Source organism: Rhododendron vialii, chromosome 1a (genome assembly GCF_030253575.1).
Source record: "Rhododendron vialii isolate Sample 1 chromosome 1a, ASM3025357v1".
NCBI lineage: Eukaryota > Viridiplantae > Streptophyta > Magnoliopsida > Ericales > Ericaceae > Rhododendron > Rhododendron vialii.
This window is the reverse complement of record NC_080557.1, coordinates 36,993,946-37,015,314: the sequence shown is the minus strand read 5'-3', so window position 1 is coordinate 37,015,314 and position 21,369 is coordinate 36,993,946. Positions and strand designations below refer to the sequence as shown.

The 21,369-nt window shown below is 37.9% G+C and overlaps 2 protein-coding genes across 12 annotated transcripts; both read right to left on the bottom strand.

The window, feature by feature from the left end:
• Nucleotides 1-238: 238 nt before the first annotated feature.
• On the bottom strand, nt 239-3,085 carry LOC131334572 (protein FAR1-RELATED SEQUENCE 5-like). The gene is made up of 3 exons (XM_058369706.1): nt 802-3,085; nt 648-702; nt 239-564 (listed from the first exon to the last, which is right to left on the bottom strand). Exon 1 carries the CDS (start codon nt 2,970-2,972, stop codon nt 2,082-2,084), a length of 891 nt encoding a protein of 296 aa, XP_058225689.1. The 5' UTR covers nt 2,973-3,085; the 3' UTR covers nt 239-564; nt 648-702; nt 802-2,081.
• Nucleotides 3,086-4,480: 1,395 nt separating this feature from the next.
• On the bottom strand, nt 4,481-20,040 carry LOC131334194 (protein TRAUCO-like). 11 transcript variants are annotated; one of them, XR_009202136.1, is made up of 6 exons: nt 18,836-20,040; nt 14,838-15,077; nt 13,906-14,013; nt 8,933-8,994; nt 7,386-7,793; nt 4,481-7,210 (listed from the first exon to the last, which is right to left on the bottom strand). XR_009202136.1 is itself a non-coding variant. In XM_058369359.1 (4 exons), exons 1-3 carry the CDS (start codon nt 19,821-19,823, stop codon nt 13,925-13,927), a joined length of 1,317 nt encoding a protein of 438 aa, XP_058225342.1. In that variant the 5' UTR covers nt 19,824-20,040; the 3' UTR covers nt 4,481-7,625; nt 13,906-13,924. The 11 variants fall into 11 exon arrangements, 3 of the variants coding, with proteins under 3 accessions (XP_058225342.1, XP_058225455.1, XP_058225526.1); XR_009202118.1 differs by having other exon boundaries at nt 7,391-7,793; XR_009202101.1 differs by having other exon boundaries at nt 4,481-7,793.
• Between the last annotated feature and the right edge of the window lie 1,329 nt (nt 20,041-21,369).

Here is a 21,369-nt window from a genome sequence, read left to right as displayed (position 1 = left end):
CATTTATTTCTACCAAATTTGAAAGAGGCTGTAAAATGCTTGCTAAAATAGTTGTGTCCTATATCCGTGTCTGTGAACCCCATCGTGTTCGTGTGTTTCGTCGGGAAAAAAAAAAACAATACACAAAAATTTTCATCCATATCATTTCCATGCATAATTCCATTGCCAAATAATTTTCATTCACCATAGTTAAGCAAATTCCATACGACAAGCTGCAAATCCGTGGGCAAAAGATAATATATTTTATTGAACCAAAAAACATGAGCTGGGGCTTGATCCAAAAACTAGTAAACCTACTACACAATTTTTACTAGTGAAAATTGCCCACTTCCACAAAAAACACAGTGGACAAATATCTCTATGCCACCTATTATGTACCCAAAAAGCACGGTGTTAACTATACCAAAAAGATATCCAAAAGCCATATAATAAGAAGATCCAACCAACTCTAACATCTATTGTGCCAGAACCTCTTCGTCGGATCCCCTAGTTTTCCAAATCAATTGGAGTCTCATTCAGGTCATAACTCCACATATCACCACTCAGTCTACTCATTTGAGACATCTGAAATAAAAAAATCAAATGTCATATACATAAACACCAATGAGTTTCTATTCACAACTTAAGAGCCAAATACACATATTTACTCTAAAATTCACTCTCTTGCGCGATAACATCAACATCCCCATCCTTTACGGAAGTCTACTCGTACATAAGGTCAAATGAATAATGAGTTTTGATTACAAAGTAATTTATCTGATTAATATTAGTTTCAACTAACAAAATTATAAGAAGTCATACATGTTTGCTATTCGTATTGCCTTGACATGGTTGAGTTTTTTTGCTTGATTTCCGAACCTTCTTAATGATCTTCTCAATCGTTGATTGTTTTCTATTTATTGGCGGTTGGCCTCTTCGACGACATTTATTTGGATCACCTACAGGTTTTTGTTTTTCTTTGGGACTCACAGTACTATCTTGGACATCAATGGACATGGATGTCATTTGCCAATCATCATCACACACTTCATTCTTAGCTTTTGCTTCTTGCAATTTAGCCACCACCCTCTCACTCTTGGCCTCAGAATCCATGGCATTATCAGCAACATCATGGAAATTAAGCAGCGATCATAATATCATAGCGACGCCATTCGAGCTTCGTTTCCCAATTTACATAACTAATTTTGACTTTTTTGTGACTCCTCTTCACATCTTTCCTCCATCTTCGTAGAATGTACTTCTCTGGCACTCTACTAAGCTTCTCTTTTGTCCAAACCATGATGATATGCTTACACACAATTCCCTTTGACTCGAACAACCGGCAATTACAGTTAGTTTCTCTTGACTCCTCATTAAACCAAACATGAAAGGTAACAGTTTTTAAATATCCATTGGCACCAACTTTGATGTCTTCTTCTATCAAAAATTTTGAAATACCATCCATTGTCTTAGCAGAAATCAAGGTGCAAGCAATCTTACCAGCTAATTCAGTTCGAAAATCTTTGCATTTGGCAATTGAGTATGCTTCTAGAAATTGATCCTCAAATCCATAAGGGGACACGTTCTTCGCTTATACATTGAAAGAATGAGCATCTTCCTTTTCTTCCTTTTGCACCTTGTTATGTAAGGCATTTTCATATTACCCAACAAATTCTTTCAATGTGATTTTAGAGTGGACGTAACCATCAAAAAATGCATTCATGCTTTCGATCCATTGGGTTGTTGACATTCCCGCCCAAAAAGTATCTTTAACAAATGCCGGCACCCAACGGTGCCTCTCCTCATACAAGCCACTTAGCCAATTATTGTTTCCTAATTGATAAGTATTAATCAGGTGCGCCAAATTTTCTTCGAATTCCACAATTGTCAATGAATCGTATACAACATTATGGAGCATGGATGTAATCGATTCATAATCATCATACCCATTTAACTTTTCAGGTGCCTTTTTTAAGATATACCATAAACACCAATGATGCCGTGCATTTGGAAGCACAATACATATTGCATTTTGCATGGCCTTAAATTGGTCGGTGATGATGGCATTAGGTGAACGCCCGGACATGCAAGAAACCCATGTCTCAAACAAACCACACAAATGACGGAGTGTCCTCTCGTAGTATCAACCCACATCCCAACAAGATTGATTGTCCGTGGTGATTTACTCCTACAAACGGAGCAAAAGGCATATCGTGTCTATTAACCAAGCATGTGGTGTCAAATGTGACCACCTCACCAAATTCTTTGCATGCCTCCCTACTCCTCGCATCTGCCCAAAAAATGTTACATAAGCGGTTTTCCTTAACTAGATCCATAGCATAGAAAAAGTTGTTGTTGCCTTCGTACATTCTCATGAAGTACTTGTGCATAGCCTCGGCATCCCCTTCCTTGAGTTGTGAGCGTCGCACTTGATCCATGTAATTCCTTGTATCTTTTTTTGTCCATGTCAAATTCTCATGCCCCTTAGCCTCAATCACACATGAGCTAATAGTTTTGGTTAATGTTATTCCGGCTAAGCAATTCAATTCCAATGTCCTTTTCGTATGATTTGCAATAACCCGGTTGGCCTTAAGATACCGAGCTTTCTCTGGGCAGATTTCATGATTATGCTCGAGAACAATTGTATTCAATATCCATTTCCCGTTGTTATGCAAAGGGACATTCCTTGCTGCTTTACATTCTGCTTTTGCTGTTGGATGGGCTTTAACTAGGTTGAGTGCCTTTGTCCTTGCCTTTCCACCCCTATGACAACAGAAAGTTACATGCCCCCTTTGCCCATCATCACGCTTTCCAGAGCTTCTTGTGATCACAACAAAACCTTTCTTTCTAGCATAACTAGCATAATAGGTACGGGTTTCAGCTTCTGTATCAAAGGACATTCCAACCTTAGGTTCCCCTACATCCTCCGAATTTGGATCTTCATTGTCTTGTTTGTCAAGTTCAGGTGTTGATTCATGTATTACTATTTCCATATTTCTACAAACAAACAAATATCAATATTAGACACACACAAGTTGCCAATCCAAATATATATATATATATATAGACACAAGTAAGCAACAAAAATGCACACGTAACACATGAAATTAATAATCAATCCACAAACATTTTGGTGGTTCTGGGCAGTGGTCTCTTTTATATCTTCTTGAAATTCAAGAAGTCAGAGAAGACATTTACATTAGTTTTAAATAAAAACTGTGTGAATACTTGTTATGTGTTGTCATGTGTTGGGGTACATGGTCATTAGGAAGCAACTCAAACACCAGTATAGCCAAAAAAATTATAAATAAGACACAATGGGGAACCATGTTATCTTTATAGCCAAAAGTTTAAACACACAACATACCTAAAAAAAAAACCTTTAATATTCAACAACCCACTGCCTATAATTCTGAGCACATTAAAGAAAGAAATAAGAAGAGATTAAAGAGTAGACATATGAAATTTGGGTTTACCTTTGAGTTGACAGTTGCATGTGAGAGAGAGACAGAGAGAAAGGGATAAATGGGAGTTTGGGGAGCAGTGATACAGTCGTCACTGGTGGTCCGTGGTTTGGGAGAGATGAGGTCGTCCCTGGTAGTCAGGTGGTCATCAATGGCTTTTGGGTTTGGGCCAAAAATTGGGTCTTCTTTCCTCTGATTCTCAGAACAGGGGATTTAAAGATGGGAGTCGGAGATGGTGGTCGCCGACGTCGATTGTGGTGGTGGCGGTCGCCGGTGTCGACAGGGATGGGTTCGTAAAAATGGCGTCGATGGTGGGATAGAGAAGTCAAGAGATGTTGGGTTTGAGGGGGGTAAATAAATCTCCCGGTCAAAATTTTTGGTGAAATTTTGAAATGTAAATGGAGGAAGTGGGGGCCATTACTTTTGCCACAGAAGCAACGTACAAAGGATGTACATACTGGTGTACCCATAGCACTTTTGCGAACTAAAACACACAAATACATACTCACAAAGATGTGGGCCTCACACATTAGAGATGTTTATTATGTGTGAGCTCTACATGCACTGTGAGTGTGTTTATTTGTAATTGTAGACTTGTTGTAAAAAGAGTCATTGTAACCTAAGTCAAATAATATGCATGGATAAGCTGAAGCAAAAGCGAAAATGAGAGCGTGAAAATACCTTTCAAAAAAATATATCAAATTACTAGAATTTATGAGAGCAGAAATTTAAAAGCACATGTGTGTTTTCCTAAAGAGCTAAAGTTGCTTACTTCCCTTTGTATTGTGTAAAAGAAAATAAACCCCTTCGGCCCCATAAAGAAACTCGGCCGTAAAAGCGTAGAAAAGGAACTAAGAACGGGAGTGTAAAGCACATCAAAGGATTAGGTTAACATAAGTTGTAAGTTCTAACTTTACATGGGTTTTTAATACCATGAATAAAGGTGTGAGATGTGTCCAATTCAAACAAGTTGATTACTCTGGTTTTTATGATCTTTGAGAGAGAGAGAGAGAGAGAGAGAGAGAGAGAGAGAGTCATTCAATTTAAAGCACATTGGAAATATAATTTCACATATTATCTTTAACATATGGTACAATACAAATTAAGTATTTAGGATGTATCCCCTTTCTCATACTCAACATTAGACACATGTTCCCACATAAGATTTAAGTTTACAACAGTACAACACTTAGACATACACCCATATCCAATACTTGTGTTAAGGGTGGCATGGACAATACCTACAATACCTCGGTCAGCTAATGCGTTCCACTTATAGGCCAGGGTTCTCGGGTTACCCGTGACTCTTTGGATGCCAAAGACGTTGCGGTGATCTTCTAGTGCCTACGAGACGGAGATGACAAGGCTGGTCCATGGATTTACCTTCTGTTTACTGCATTTTGCTCAAAGGGTCGACGGAACAGAAGAACGTTGAACGTGTAGAGCGCTGGTGTAAACCTCAACTACCTCAGTACAATCCTTGAGCTCTGCAGAAATTCAAAGGGTCTTCCTCCTTTGCATACCAGCTTGGCTTTAGCCTTGAAGCATAGGGATAAGATAGATCCTTAAACAAATTCTGTATTTTCCCTTCTGCCACTCAAGTCTGAAGGGAGATACCTGCACCCGAAAAGTATATAAGAGATTAGGTAGGGCATAGGTGAGAAAAAAAGGAAAAAGACATTGTAGGGATATACTTCCTATTAGGATAATTTCAGGGAGGGAAAACGACGGAAAATGTGTTATTGTCCCCCTCTTATTTGAGACGGGGACGAGATGAAACCAAGAAAAGAAAAGATTTATATTTTCTTTTCTTTTTGGGATAGAAGAAGGGCATAGAGAGGAATCTTCGAACCTAAGGAGGCCTTACCCAATAGGGACAGGAGGGGCCTGACCTCAACTTGCTCGGTAATGTTGAACCCAAGGTGTGTGGTGTGCACAAGTGCACAACAGGCTCCCCCAATTCGGTAATGTGGGAACACTGCACAGAGAAGATCTGCAAGCTCCCTCTAATCAGGTGTTTTATAGCTTGATCCCAAAATTGGTGCTCTAGGATTAATTAGTACTCCATGAGTCTTCTCAAACGTCATCCAAAATACTAGAAACCATGTCCTCCTTATCACCAAACCATGTGAAACTATGCCACTGAAGAACCAACCATCCTCGGTGACAACATGAGGTTTTCTTATGGAATATAACGGTAATTATGAACACCACTAATTGACTAAAACTCGGAATAAAATTGATTCTAATTAAGTCCCATTCCACAGCTTTCCAAATTGAGTAACGGTCATGTTGCTATCAGATTGTGAGCCATGTATTGGCAGTCTTATTATCAGAAAATAATTTCAAGCGTCCGTGGTCATGAGTTCTCAAGTCTTCCAGTAACAATTATAGCCCACATAATCTCACAAATGCCATGAACGCTCTATATTCAGCTTTTGCATTTGATCTTGGCCGAAATTGTCTAGTTTTAACTTCGAGAAATAATAAGATTCGATCTTATAAAGTCACACAAGTACATCCCGACATTCTTGTCTCTTTGAGAAGGTTGAGAATATACTTTTGCTAGGAAGTAAAGATGCCCTTGGCAGATCTGACAACATCAATCCCAAGAGAGTATCTTAATGGTTCTGGTGGGGGTGTTTATCCAGCTCTCCTTCTGGATCTTTCGTTGGATATGGACAGAGCTAAACCTTCTCTAACCTTGATCTGCAAGACAAACACCATTTACTGCCTAACCTGCCATGGTTAGCTGGAAGGCACTCCAATGCTTAAGTCAGGCTCAACTCCAAGAGAGGAAAGTACAAAGCTCTGTGTGAACAATAACAATGTACCATTGTACCACTCTAGGGTTTAGAACTGTACTTTACATAGAATGACTTGACTTAGGTTCCAAGTAAGCTCATGCCAGGAACATACCGTAACCGCTTCTTGGATTGACGCACCGTACGGCCACGTGATCGATACTGATCCACCACTAACCATGCGGACTTTTCATCTTCACCTGGGCCTGGCCCTAGCTCTGCAATACCACAGAAGTGGGCATATATGCCTCAGGCCACACTCACATCCCAGAGTGCTGGCCAAAGTGTACTGGTTCGGCCCAAACACTCAGTGCTTTGGGTTGCCCACTCGCCAGGCACAATAGTGTTTTGGGTTGCCCACTCACTGGGCCCAATTGGCGTTCTGGTTCAGCCCACCACAGCCCCGAGTCCTTGATCTTCAAATCCTTGGCTAGAAGAGATTTGAGATATCCTCCATATCATTTCCAACCCTTATTTTTTTTGGCTAAGTACGTATCATTTCCAACCTTACTATATCATCAAGGTACTCGATTTGAATAGTGCTCTCAACTCGCAAACTTTTCCTTTCATAGCATCATATCATGAGACGAAAACCCTAGTGGGATATCCATATAAGAGTGTCCTAATTAACATGCAGAATGCATTCTTCACATCTAATTGCTTAAAATACTAATTGTAATTAGTATCACAAGAAAGTAGAGCACGAAGGGAGTTTATCTTTGCTATAGGAGCAAAGGTCTCCTCCTAATCAACATTGTATAATAAAGTCCTTCCCTAGCCGCAAGTCTTGCCTTGCAACTCTCAACTGGTCTTCTATTTGTCTCACAACAAACATTTTCAGCCCCTTCATTTCTACCCCTCCTAAAGAGATACTAATTCTCAAGTGTCATGTTTCTTTAGGTTTGTCATTCACTATACCAGAGCTTCTTCCCACTTATGATCGGTGAGAGCTTCCTTCCAACCCTGTGGAATAAAATACAGAAGGAAGAGAAGATACAAATACCTGATATGAAGGCGATAATTAAGTATTTGAAATTACTGTACATATGGGATGTTAAGCACACTTCCTAACTCCTTTCTTTTCCTTTTCTAAAAGAATAGAAAGATGAGAGTAATCAAGCACAATAGTTTGAGGTACATTACCAGATGAATCAATTGAAAAAATCTGATATTGAAGAAGGTGCTAACGACTGGTTCGGTAGCCCATGAGTAGTTTGATCCATCCGATGTTGAGATTAAGTCTTCAGGTCAGTCATATCCTATCGTCCACTAATGTCTTGCTCGGTACCCCTCTCGACAAAATTTTTCTTCCCCCTGATCCAAGAGTAGGACTCGTTCTTCTCTCCCTTTCAGTAAAATTAAGCCTGAGAGACAAAGACTCGCAAAGAAACGATGTCAACATCTCTCTTCATCATTGTAATACTCCCCAAAAGAAATGTCTGAGGTAAAGAAAAGAGAGATTCATTTTCCTCCATATTTATTGTATTTAATTTACTCCATTCAAACTTGCTGCACCCATAAAGTTGCTTCTTTTCTCCCTAAAGTTCTGCAAAGCAAAATTTATAATTAAAAAAAAGCAACTAGGTCAACAAAATTTAACATAAATCACTGTCTTCTATTAGCATGTTACAAAACTATTTGTTATGTTCCATCTACATAATTAATGTGAGGTATCTTTTATTTACTGGCAATCTCAAGTTACTGAAGAGGTCCTCTAATGCGGCAGAGGGCTTGATGCCTTTGGGCCTAAAGCCAACCTGAAATGTAGGCACAGTGCCTATTTGTTTATAAATTGTGTTCTCATGTTTTTATTGTTGTTTTCCTTTTCTATTGTTTGTGGGAGATTGATTCATTATGTCCTAGATTCAAATATATTGCACACTTGAGTTGCTCTTTTTTTCTTATCAATTTTTTTTTAGACAAAACTCATACAAATCTATTAGGGTGTTTTAACCAGTATTTGTTTTTTTGTTTTATCAACAAAAGAAATTTCATATACATGTATATACCTCTAACAATATGAAATCATTACAATAGGGAAAAAAAAGGCATTGAGAGAGCTTTGAAGAGAGACAATGACTCTTCTAGTGCTTCTACTTCCGAAAATTCAATCTACCCTCCTAAGCCTGTCGATTTTTTTAAAAAAAATTAAAAACAATCTAACCAACAAAAAAAAAAAGAAAAAAAAAGAACAATTGTCAAGGTGCCAGCTATGCTAAACAATAAAACCCAAAAACACAACCCAAAAAAATAAACACAGCTCGAGAAAAAGCTAGTCATTGCAGTGCACGAGAACACCAGGAGTTCAGCAAAAATGAGTATTTTGTTGGTTCAATTTGGTATGTCTTTCTTTTCTCTTTATTTTGTGTTCTCTTATTTTTACAATGAAAAACTTGCAACATCTACATTTTACTCCTTAAATGTTAGGAAAAAAAATTGCAATTAAATAAAGCAAAACATTTTGGTCCAAATTGATCCCTATATATTCTTGTCTATATTATAAGATTTTTGATTAAATATTTTTGTCGAGAAATATCACAACATACTTTGACTCTTTATTTACTTTCAAGTTTCAACCTCTATCTGTTAAGACTCTCTTTTTTATCCTACATTTTAGTCTTCACCCGAATATGAATCTAAATTAAAGAATTGCATAAATTCAATGACAATAAAATTTAGAGTCACCTCATAAGCACACTATGCTTACAAGTGTGGTAAACTCCGCAACCAAGTATCTGGTAGGGCCCCTTTCAAAAGAAAGAAAGAAAGAGTATCTGTTAGGTCACCATTCTTGTGAGTATGTGTGATATTTCAAGGTGCGTACCACCAGTGTTTTAATAATGCGTAGTTGAATTACTACCTTTTAGCCATACCCTTCCTCTTAGAGCATTTTTGGCAGATTATTTAACACCAGAAGTGTACTTTGCTACCTCATATAACATCTTGATGGGTGACTATTTATGGTGCACTCTTATAGATCCTATAGATCCTTCAAACACTATTTTATCAACAAAAACAATAACCATTGCAAAAGATGAAAAATAAAGCACAAAAAACAAGAAAAGTGAAAGTTATCTGAATAAATAAACAATCCTAGTCTGCCATTTGAAGGGTGGGTAGTAAAAATTGAAGGGTGACTGGGTGAGATAGTGTTTAGGAGTCTGTTGGAGCATGTAAGAGCATCTCCAAAGCCCGTGGAGCAGTAACGGAAAGTTTTGGCATACTCTCTTAATCCAACCATGTGCCAATTTGAGAGCCAAATCCCACATGGATTTGGCTGCCGTCCAATTTGCTTCAAATTTGAAGCTTGCTGCCGAACTGAAGTTTTGACCTTTTGCATTTTTAAAAGTATCCTTTTTGTATTTTTCCCTAAAAAGAGCATTTATTTCCCTATAAAATTGAACTTGAGAAATATATTTGTTTCATTCACGCTATGGACTCCCTATACTCTCAATTTAACTTTTTTTTTTCTTCACAACAATTTCAAGTTTATGGTGATGTGGATGAAAACACAAACAAGACTAGTATTTATTTGTTTCCTTCACACTATCGATTTATTGTGATTGTTATTTACTATATGATGAACTCAAATTTTAATTCGTTTCATCAATAAAATAAAGTATTTTTTCGCATAAGTTGTTCTTGTTTTGTTTTGTTTTTTATTTTATTTTATGTTCTTATGGGAAAAAATTAGTACAAAATAATTTTTAGTGAAGAATAACAATTTGACTCAAGGACAGGGAGGTTTGACTTAATTATGGCCAAATATAATTAAGTTTCAAATTAATTTAATAAATATAATAATTGGAGTTCAAAACAATTAAAAGTTGAAAAGAGTATAGTACAATACAATTTTACACAAGGAGAGGGAGGTTTCTTGATGTCAAATTTAAAGATGTCACATAAGCCTTCAAATAAATTTGGCATCTCCAAATTTTGACATCAAGGTTGGAGATGCTTTAAAAAATATAAAAACCTTCAAATCTTTTGATATGAGAAGTTTGAGAGATCTACTTGAGATGCTCTTATGTTTTCTTCTTTTTCTCCTCATTACTATGTATGTATATTTGCAAAACTTTATATTTCTCAAAAGTATCCCATTCTCCGTACTTTTTGTTCATCTCTAAAAGCATCCACAGTGGTATAATCAAAACCAAAAGGTTGCTAAGGTTAGCAACATTTGCTCAAAAAAGAGCTCACATTGGAATAACCAAACTTAGAAACCTCTTAGCCACTCATCAAATTTTGGCCATTGGATAATCAAAAATATGGGTCTACTAGTCATAGGTTGATATGCTGTTAGCTCTACCGGAGATAGGTAAGGCCATCCACAGTGGTATAATAAAAAATGGATAACCAAAAGTTGACACATCAACTTTTAATTATTCATTCAAGAAGTTGTTAAGCTTAACAGTGTTGGGTTTCACAATGGTCACTTTTAGTCCATAGCCAAAATAAGAGTTCACTACAATTTCACTCTCTCTCCCCCTCTGTTTCTTGCCATTCACTTCCCTTCATCTACGTTTTTTTTTTTGAGCAAAAATATATCAATTCCCTCTCTTAATTTTGGGAAAAAATCAGACTTTCTTCCCTCCTATTATGAATTTTTTAGAGGGAAAAGAAATAGAAATGGGAAAGAAGAGTGAAATACATTAATCCGACGATGATGGGTTGAATTATAGATGATCGAGACATATGAGTTTCACTTTTTAAGAGAAAAAAAGAAAAATAGTTTGTGGGTGAAGAGAAGAAGATATAGAGTAGGCGAAGAATAGAAGAAAAACATATCAATTGAAATACGCATGTATACAAATTTTAGAATTAGTTAACTTATGTGGTATGGAGTCCACAAATTTTGATTATTGAAAAAGGTTGTTAGTTTTGGTTATCCAAAACCCAAATTTGATTATTTCTAAAGATGTTGCTAAGTTTGATTATACTATTGTGAGCCATCTTTTGCACCAACATTGTTAACTTTAAAAACAATTGACTTTTGATTATACCACTGTGGATGACCTAAATAACCAAATTTAGTTTGATTATCCATTTATTAACATGTCTTACATTTGAAGTATTATCCACTTTACTGCATAATACTGTACACATTGATCTTTCTTCACTGGCATAACCAAAACTTATCACCTCATCTTTTGGTTATCCATTTAAAGAGTTGCTAAGATTAACAATGTGAAGTCCCACAACGGTCCATAATCAAAAACTCATTTTTAGTAGACAGGTAGAGAAAGTTGGGAATAAATGTAGGTAGGTGTGTCCATTGATCGTGATAGGATGAAAGAGGAAGAGAGAGAAAGGAAAGAGAGAGAGTGTGGTTCCCTATTAAATTTGGTTATTCAAAGAAAAAAGATTGCTAGTTTTGGTTATCCAAAGGTCAAAATTTAGTTATTAGTTAAGGGGTTGCTAAGTTTGATTATACCATTGTGAGCCACATTTTGGACCAACATTGCTAACTTTAGAAATTCTTTAGTTTTGGTTATGCCATTGAGGACACTCTAACTCTTCCACTTTATCTTCTTGTCTATTAACTTATGAAAAAAAATAAAAAATTGATGATCCAAGAAAAATATTAAAAACTCTTCCACTTAAGGCCTTTTCAATTTATCATTACACGATTACAAGTGTTTTTATTTCGTTTGTAAACTACATTATAGATTCGCTTCTAATTAAGTTTTAGAGAGCTAAAAACTATGATTGTGAATATGAAGATTCTGGATAGTCATTAGCACTCCTAGATGATATGTTAGTAATTATTTTCGCAATCTCTCTCCCTCCCCCTTTTTCTAATTATAAATTCGGTCCTTCTAACTAACGTTACTAAAACAAAGATGAAAGAACTTTCATCTTGAATAAAAATTGTAATTAAGTTGAGATAATTATGAACTTTTCTTTTCTTCTTCTTTTTCTTTTGAAGAAATTTTGAATGATTTGACTAGTTAGGAAGGATTAGGGTACATTAATCGATATAAGATTTTGTTTATTAACATGTCTTACATTTGAGCTTTATTTGAATTTGAACAACATGAAGAAAGATTATGCAGTAAAGTGGACACCTAGTGAAGTGGCATTTGAAAAAGGGCAAATTCTTTGACCCCTATGGTATGGGTCATTTGCGGATTGCGTCCCCAACTTCAATTATGACCACTAAACCTCCACGCGGTTTGTGGACCAATGTGTACAGTAAAATCCGTTGATGAAACTCGCAAGTTGACTTTAAAATACTTATCTTCTTCCCCTCACACATACCACAAACACGTATACATACACACCTACAAATGCAATTACAAAGATAAATTTACATATACAATTGCCAACAATCAAGAATTAAATCGCTTCAAACTTTTAGTTTCACAAAATCTATCATATCAATGTCTCCAGAGCAGATTTTGACCTGACCACTAACAATCAAAATCAATTTTTTCACAGAACCGGAATAAAATCACCATTGAGCTCTTCCATACTCATCCTAAGCAAGACAATCAACACAACCACCAAACCCGGATCAAAATCATGCAAGGATGTCGTTGAACCAACGAACTCCAAACCCTAATGGATCTCCTAATAACTATTACCTACACAATTCTGAGGTTTCCAATTCAAATAAAAGCCCTAACTAGATTGAATTAGTCAAATTTAGTGCTCAAAATAATCAATTAGGGTCATTGATGATTGTGAGTTCAATATAGATCACTTACAGGAGCGGCGACGTAGATCATTTAGCATGTCCCTTAATTCGAACTTGGCTTGGTTCAATTAGGTCTTATTCGAGATTCACTCAATTACGGCTTCAATATTTTGAAGTGAAGTATGTGGGTGTTGGGGCACACAAATTAATAAACTTAACCCGTGTGTTTATAATTTCTCAATTAATACATTTTTTGTCGGTAAAATAACAAACTGACGAGTATATTTGTAATTTCATCTTATGATCAACAGAAAGGGATGTGTTTGCACAAAAAGATGGTGTGAAAATTTAGTACTTAAAAAGAAATAGATGAGACAAATATAATAATGAAAATTTAGAGTAATTTTACTGAAACTATCGCAAAATTATCGGATATAATTGAAATATTCAAAAAAATAAATATAATTTTACAAAATCGAGTGGGGGCCGTGCCCCCGTGGGCCCCCACTTGCCCTCAAGTATGGTGGCGGGTCATCCAAACACATCTTATTGTTGGTGAAAAATTATTACGAGATTAATCGTCCACCATACAAATGTGTATGTTGGTGAGAAAGATCAGAGGAAAAAGTTGAGAAGTGGAGGAAGAAAAATGGTGCTTTTGTAATCTTCAGGGTAGATAAGGGTGATTTTTGTGCCATTGCACTCATACCCACTTTGTTGCCCACACATCCGAGAACTTGGATGGAAATTCTGACTGCGCACAAGGATGTTAAGTGTGATAAATGAACGCAAAGGGTTTAATCTGCACATTGCTAAAACCAAAGCGGGTTAAAGTAAGTTTTGGCCTTTTGAAAATACAAAATCATAGGGAGCTTTATGTAGGCGCCAGTAAAGAGAGAGTAAAAATATGGGTAGACACTGTATTTATAACTGAATATTAGATTTGGCACTTGGTCAAATTCAACCTAGATAGCAAGTATAAGCATTGCAAATTCAATAACCATGATAAGCAACCAACCTGAGCGTTTTCTTTGTGCCTAAAGGTCCATGCGTTCCATAACTTCAGTGTCCTGCTCTTTCACCACTTTCAAGGTTGTGCACATTCTGATGGAAAGCCATGATTTACCTGCCATCAGAAAAAAAGAAGCCAAGGTTATGCAGAATTTGACTACCAGAGAAATAAAACCTACCCATTTTTTGAGGGCAAAAAATTTACCCCAAAAGGGGAAAAAGATCAAGGGGACAAGGACTTTCGGTGCACAAGCTGCTTAATGAGAAGTTTCACTTTCCTTATGCAGCCATGTCATCCCCTTCACACCCCACAGGCAACACCCCTTAACACCTCCATCACTCTCACAGTAAACAAATAATAGCATCAAAAGAATGTACAAAATTGCATGCCAAAACCATTTTGACAATACAATGTAATGGGATTAACGGTTAACTAACAAACAACAATAAAGGCTTTATCATTGAGTAAATTAAACAAAACCTAGTGCAAATGCTAATGTATTCTACCTAAGTAAAACTAGCTAAAGGAGCATCATAAAAACTCAAATAGATTTCTCTCGAGTATGGAGAAAAAACTGATAAGTTCCCTTGATCGTATATCTAAAACTGATATCCAGCAAACCTATTATCCAGCTTAATAAGAGATGCACATGCAAATGAATAGCGGGCGTACATTAAATTTAGAAGTAGATAAGAATATCATTAGAATCATGCAATATCTTTCTAACAAAGTCACATGCAGTCCACTAATCAGGCTTTTACTTGTCTCATAGAAAAATTGAGTCTACAAAACTCACTTGTTCATTTATCAGAAGTAGCATAAACATTTCCGAAGATTACATAAAAAGTCGACCATGAATCCATCCATAACTTTCAATAGGTTCTAAAAGAATTGCTAAAAGATTCTGAATTGCTAATGTTTCTTCTCATCTGACGCACCATTCTCAACCTTGCCGTCAAAGCCATGATAAGGAACTTCAATCATGGGTCTTGGAACAGGGCATTCACCAAAGTCTTCTGGAAAGAATTCAAAATCAGGGCCGAAGTTGAACTTGACAACGCAATTTGGTTGATTGGGAAGAGTATACATGGAAGCCGCTGGGTAGTATCGTCCACCGTAAAGATCCTGAAAAGCAACACCTTGGCAAATCCCATTTTTGAAGAAAGATATTTCACTTCCTGCAAAGAAAAAGAAATGTCAAGCTTGGAATATTACTCAAGGTACAGAAAGAGAAGATTGCTAATCAACATCAAAACCAACAATTTCATGATAAGAATACGAGTCCCAAAAAATTCTTCATGAAACACGAGAATTCCCAAACAATTAAGATGGTATGTAGATATTCACTTCCTTAAAACTATATACCTATATGCAATACTTTGGATTACTTGCCTCAGGTCCTCTACTAAGGGAATGAGCTCAATGGTTTGATACCAATATTTATACTCTGTGACTTGAAAATTTTGTACAAAGTACAAACAATTGGCATAAACTCATAAACTAGTCTAGTCGTCTCTCTTTTTGTGACATTGCATTATGGACCCAGGAACAGTGAATTTCCAACTTTCCCGTTTCTATTGGATCAGCAATTTTCAACTTTCCTTGGCCTCTCACAGGCCAGCTCACATCCATTTACTGATACTGACAAAAGTGATATTTATTGTGTTTGGATCTCCGTGTATTAAGAGAGATTTGAAATTCAGAGGTGCCATATGTTGTTGGCCCATTTACAGTGGGTATTTGCTTTCTAGAGAGCAATGAGCATGCATTGACAAACAAAGACTTTCTAGATAAACCATCATTGTAAAGGATCGGTACGCACTGTCGACAGAAGGCATGAACTCAAACAAAGTAAAGGGCCCTCGAAGTAAGAACGCTAATTCGACACATCCAACCTCAACAATGAGGGTAGGCTTAAATAAAAAAAACAGATCTTGTCAATTGCATGTACATTCAACTAATTCGATGCACGACTGAAATATTAAAATAGCACCACAGCTACTAGAGTTGAGTTGCAGATTTCCAATAAGAGGCCATCTAAACTAACTAGTGCTTACCCGTGCCTACGGCACTACGCACCCCGGTAGTGCCATGGGCACGAACATTTTTGTAATATATATTTGTTTTTTTATGTCAACGCCAGAAGCCGAGCAGTGGGTAAAAAGAACCAAAGGCATTTTTGTAATATATTTGTAAAAGTGTGAGTGTTTTCTTAAGAGAGTTGGAGAGCATACATTAGCCCTTGGATTAAATGAATTTCAGCCCTTCTTTCAACTTGTGTTTGTGTGGTCCCCACACCCTTGTGTTTTATTAGGTAGATGAATGTATGCCTCCAAGAATGTAACAACAACATGCTACCATCACTTTCATTCAAAACACTTCCTAATCAAGCATCTAATACAAAAAGTGAAAGGCAAAAGATAAATCTCGAACATCAAAATCAGATATGGTTAAACAATATGATCTCCTATGTTAAGACCTGTGACACAAGTAGCACATGTCAATAAATGGAGCTTCAGAAAGGAAAGAATATAAGAAAGGAAGGTGAGGAAAGGGTAAAATAAAATATGTGATTGGATAAAGAACCAATTGGCACCCCTTTCTCTCCGAGTGATGCACATCTGAATAAAGGTGTCCTGACTAGCAAAAACAAGGCAATTCAACTATACAAAGAGAAAAAAGTGGGGTGGAAAAGTATCTAGTACTCCTGTTACCCTGTAAGACTCTGCTGCAAGTGGAGTAACAGGAGCCTTGTGCACGGTGACACAGAAGATTTCCCTTTACTTGAGAGCTTTCCTGAGCGCAAAAATGGGCAGGGGCCCTTTTTCAATAAGAAGGCAGAAAGCCCTGATCTGACATTCATTAGTTTCAGATGAATAGTGCCCCTGCCCTGGACCATCTGTCTGATTTCCCTTTTCCCCTTTTTCTATTGTTCGAGTGTTCTGGTGAATGTGGAGCCCCGCGTGGATTTCTTGTAGTACAAATTATATGATTGTAAAACTATAAGGAATGGTATTCTCTCAGGTCCAAAACATACAAAAAAACACTCTTAAATGATTTGCACTTCAATAAAAGTTATCTTGCATACTGGATGATGATTAGACCATGCTGCGTGGGAGCCTTGTGCACAGGAATGACATAATTGATGAGTAGTGAACTACTAGCTATCTAGATCACTTTCCACATACGGCTATCCTGGGCAAGCTCATGTATAGCACCATTTATTCTAAAAGCTTAAGCTTCCACAAAGTGAGTCGAAACGAGGAATCAAGCATAAGCACAATCGTGTCTTGCACATGATTTAAAACATCTATACATGAAGACGTATAATGCGAAGGGCAACATACACAGACTAAGAGACTTGACAATGAGACTTTCCAGAAACCAAATCTCTAAGATCCCAAAAAGCTACCAACCAACTTTTTAGAGCGTATAGTATCTGAATCAAGATTCATATATGCTCCAATAGGCGCTCCCTTCGTGATTAGGGAAGTGGCCTTGTGTTCCTCCCTCCCCTCCCCTTCCTCCGTCTTCATTCTCCATCACCAGCCCTTGCTTTTCTGACTCATTTGTCCTACTTTGGAATGTTGGCATATTTTCATTTCCATATTAGCCTACCATGAACTTTGGAGTACTTCCAAAATCAACTAAAAGAATTAGAATGTTTAACAAAGCACATTTAGACCAAGTAAGATAATGGGGAAATAAACACAAAACAAAATATGTATTCACCAACTGGAAATCATTCCAGAAGCATATAACCATCCGGTTCTCCTTCAGAAATCTATGACTATATGGAATAGTGCTCGTCCTTGAGAGAGTAACCTCCACAGACTTCAAGTAATACACCCAAAATGCCATTTAGAATCCCTGTTACTCCCTCGTTGTCCATGACTTTCTTTTGATGACCACATGCAGGAAAAAAAAAAACCTTGTACAGTTGGAACTGGATTATCATGAACTACTCACAGATTCTTGGGGTTTCAACTGCTCAGACTTACACTTGTTGAGAGAAACAAGCATTACAACTAACAAAATAGATTCTTCTACTTGCTAGTCGCCTCTTTGTTGTGGTGTACCATTGCCATGGAGCACAATCAAGACATGCAGCGGTCAACTAACAGAAAAATTGCTTGGAAACATCTACAGGAAAGTTCATGCCAAACAACAAGCAAGGACGGAAACCCACAACCTTTACAGTCACTTTTGATTAGGGCGTGACATGTTAGAAGTAATGTACAAAGCATATGCTTATCCCTGTCACCACCCTCCATGGATGGAATATATAATCAAACCAAAGTTACCAAACGATTTCCCTATTACCTATGCACATGTTATTCAGCTTCTTCCCTCAAATAACACAATCCTCAAACTGACAGCCATTACCACCAAACATCTCTTTATATCCTCTACACGTCTCAAGCCTGAAAATTAACTCGGTCGAACTCATTAGGATATTATAGCAAACTTTGAAATACAGGAACCTAAGAATTATTGTCCTCAGCCTTGATCTAAAAATGAGCACTTCCCTGAACTCTACTAGCAACACTTTTATCAATGCTCACAAACTTTCTTACTCTTTTTACTCACTGGATAACAATGGCATTCCACCGAGCTGAATATTATAGTGCTGAAAGGGGACTGTATGTATCTATATTCCAAATCACAAACATTTTACAGGTTTCCTTTAAAGTTATAATTGGAAACAAAAAACTGAACGTTCACTTCCAAAGAAAACCGACACCTTCACTGGTTCACCTTAGTGTGTGTGTGTGTGTGTGTGTGTGTGTGTGTCTATATATATATATATATCAACAAGCAACAGTTTATGGCTACAACAACCAATCCAGAAAACAGATGAAACACATAATTGTAAGCAAAATGCACCAACTTCAATACACAACAGCAAAAATTGTAAGCACGGATAGCAACTTACTTGGTACTACTTTAGGAGGATCTTGCTTCCCATCCGGCGCGCAAACGTACCGCTGCCCCTTATACCAAACAAAATGGGGCGGCTTTGGTGCATACAAGCTTCCCTCAGGCAAACTAACATAAAACCCAATAACATCCCCTTCCACATACCCTTCATCCCCGTACTTCTCTCTCACAGCCTTGTGCACCTTACTCCCATCCACATCCCTATACCCAAAGCTATTCCCATCGTACCCAACCGGCGCCTGCAAATCCCCTTTCTCGTTTGACCACCCGAGCCTCGTATGCCCCGTTTCCCCCAACTTCACAACCCTGACCTCGAAATACCAAGCACCCTCCGTTACCCCTCTAGTGGCTCTAACCATTCTGTACCCCTTTGTACTACCGGCACTCAACCTGTCATCACTCAATTCAACTTTTTCGGCTTTGTAAACCCTAGACAGACAGATGGTCGCGTCCGGGGTGTCATCAGTCTTATCAGGGAATCTCTGTATAGGAGTGATTAAAACAGTGTCCTCTGCTTGTGCAGCATTGTGGTTATTGTGGTTAAGGTTGTGATTGTTTTTACCTTTCTTTTTACCTCTTCGCGAAGTCCGTTTGGTCCAGATGCTGTTGGGGTTCTTCTTCTTCGATTTCTTCACTGCTGTGGTGGTGGTGCTTTTCATCCTTTTCATAGACGGTTGTGATGGTGTTTCTTCACCGTTTGTTGACAAAGACGAGAGCTGTTTCTGCTTCTTGAGAGGAGGGCCTTCGTCTTCGTCTTCAGAGACTTTGGTGAAATTTGGGGAATCTGTGAGGTCTTTTTCGTCATTGGAGAGATCTTCGTCTGATGGAGTGGGTTCCTCTTTCACGTGGATGAGGGCTTCGGTTTCCGTATCGGGAGTTGAAGCGGAGATGGTGATGTCATTGGTGGTGGTGGCGTCATTGGTGGCGGTTAGGGTTAGGTCGGCGATGCCAATGTCGCCGTTACGGAGGCTGTACCTGCTCATTGTACAAAGGGAGGGAGGACAATGCGAATGTGTAAAATTGGAGATAGAGAGAGAGAGAGAGAGAGAGAGAGAGAGAGAGAGGAATGGGGAAAGATTTGGTTTTTAGGGTTTGGTTAGTGAAATCGCCATGGAAGGAAGAGGGATCTGCGTTTTCTGGTCGGAGGAGGGAGAGGGAGTGAGGATATAGAGTGAGAAGATGTATGTTATTGGGCTTGGGCGGAGTGGGCTTTTGGAGATAGATTGGGCTTCTTAATGGGCTGGGTTGGTCCAGCCAGAGCAGTGCTACACTGGGCAGCTATTTGCCTTCTTGTACGATCCATCGGTAGGGGTGCAAATGATCCAAGTTTTTAAAGTGTTCGAGTTCGGCTCGTTTACTAAGCGTTTTGTATGTCATAGAGCCGGAATTCCAACCATGTAATGCAGATAGATTGGCTTGAGTTCTTGTTCCACACCTGTAACATGCAGATATCTCATTCTAGATGAACCTCCGGTCGAGGATTTCCTCCCATAGGCACCAACCCTCTCCTCCTTTTTGAATATCAGAAGATGACTATACTCCGAACTAGAAAAATATTCCAAACATGTCGCTCAAAACATGATTAGGATGGTGCTCGTCCTTTCTGACGTGCAAACTCCTTCATTATCGCTGACAATCGGGTTGATGTTTTAGCGAAGTATGATCACACTAAGTACTTGAACATTGGGGGATAGTCTGAGACTTTCATGACAATATGTAATTTTCCTTTGATATATATGGGATTTGGTGGAGCTGGGATAGCCTTGAGTTACCCTTTGGCTGCACTTGCAGCATTGGTTAAAGACTTATTAGAAGGGTACGTGCATTAGGAGATAACCATTTGCGCATTCCACCTTATGAGCACCGCCACCGGTAAAGTAGACCGGTCGCTTTTGCTCCAACAATCCATCTTCTACCACAAGCAAAGAAACTAGGTCTTTTTCAGTCTCGTGGGAGGTACTCTGCCCATATCTACGAGAGGATCTTCCCCCGAACGATGCTGAAGAGACCGCTTGAGACGTTTCAACCTTGGATTAAAAACATAATAGCCTCCCGTGTTCATGTTTAACACTAGGTGGCCTTGTGAAACTCCTGATGTTTTCTACTCTGAAATCCATTGGGAGACGCTCGGGGAACGAGATTTAATTTGATGACTTATGTTCGATCAGTGCCAACTGACATATCTGAATTTCAGGTCTTCTCATCACCATCAAAGCTCACACAGATGTAAGAGTGAACCATGTTTTACATAATTTTCATACTGCTTTCCAATAACTGAGTGTAGCGAATTATGCAAAAGGAATTACTGTTTACGGTTTCCATTGTTCTTTTCATTGTGGGAAAGCTGAGAATATTTTGTAATCAAAGAAATTAATTTTAACGTTCGGAAAAAAGGTCAAATCATCCGTTCCAAAAGAGTGTCTGTACCTCTGTTTCCATGCAATTTTAACCACATCTCGTAGAGTTGCACAATAGTCTCTTCCCCCTCATGTCACCTGTATCTTTTGCACCTCATGTCACCTGTATCAT

Excerpts from the sequence above, each read along its gene's own strand:
- LOC131334572 (XM_058369706.1), bottom strand. The coding sequence starts at position 2,972 with ATGGAAATAGTAATACATGAATCAACACCTGAACTTGACAAACAAGAC.
- LOC131334194 (XM_058369359.1), bottom strand. The coding sequence starts at position 19,823 with ATGAGCAGGTACAGCCTCCGTAACGGCGACATTGGCATCGCCGACCTA. Across the intron at positions 15,078-18,835 it reads TCCTCCTAAAGTAGTACCAA|GAAGTGAAATATCTTTCTTC; the intron begins GTAAGTTGCTAT and ends TTTTCTTTGCAG. Across the intron at positions 14,014-14,837 it reads TGACGGCAAGGTTGAGAATG|GTAAATCATGGCTTTCCATC; the intron begins GTGCGTCAGATG and ends TTCTGATGGCAG.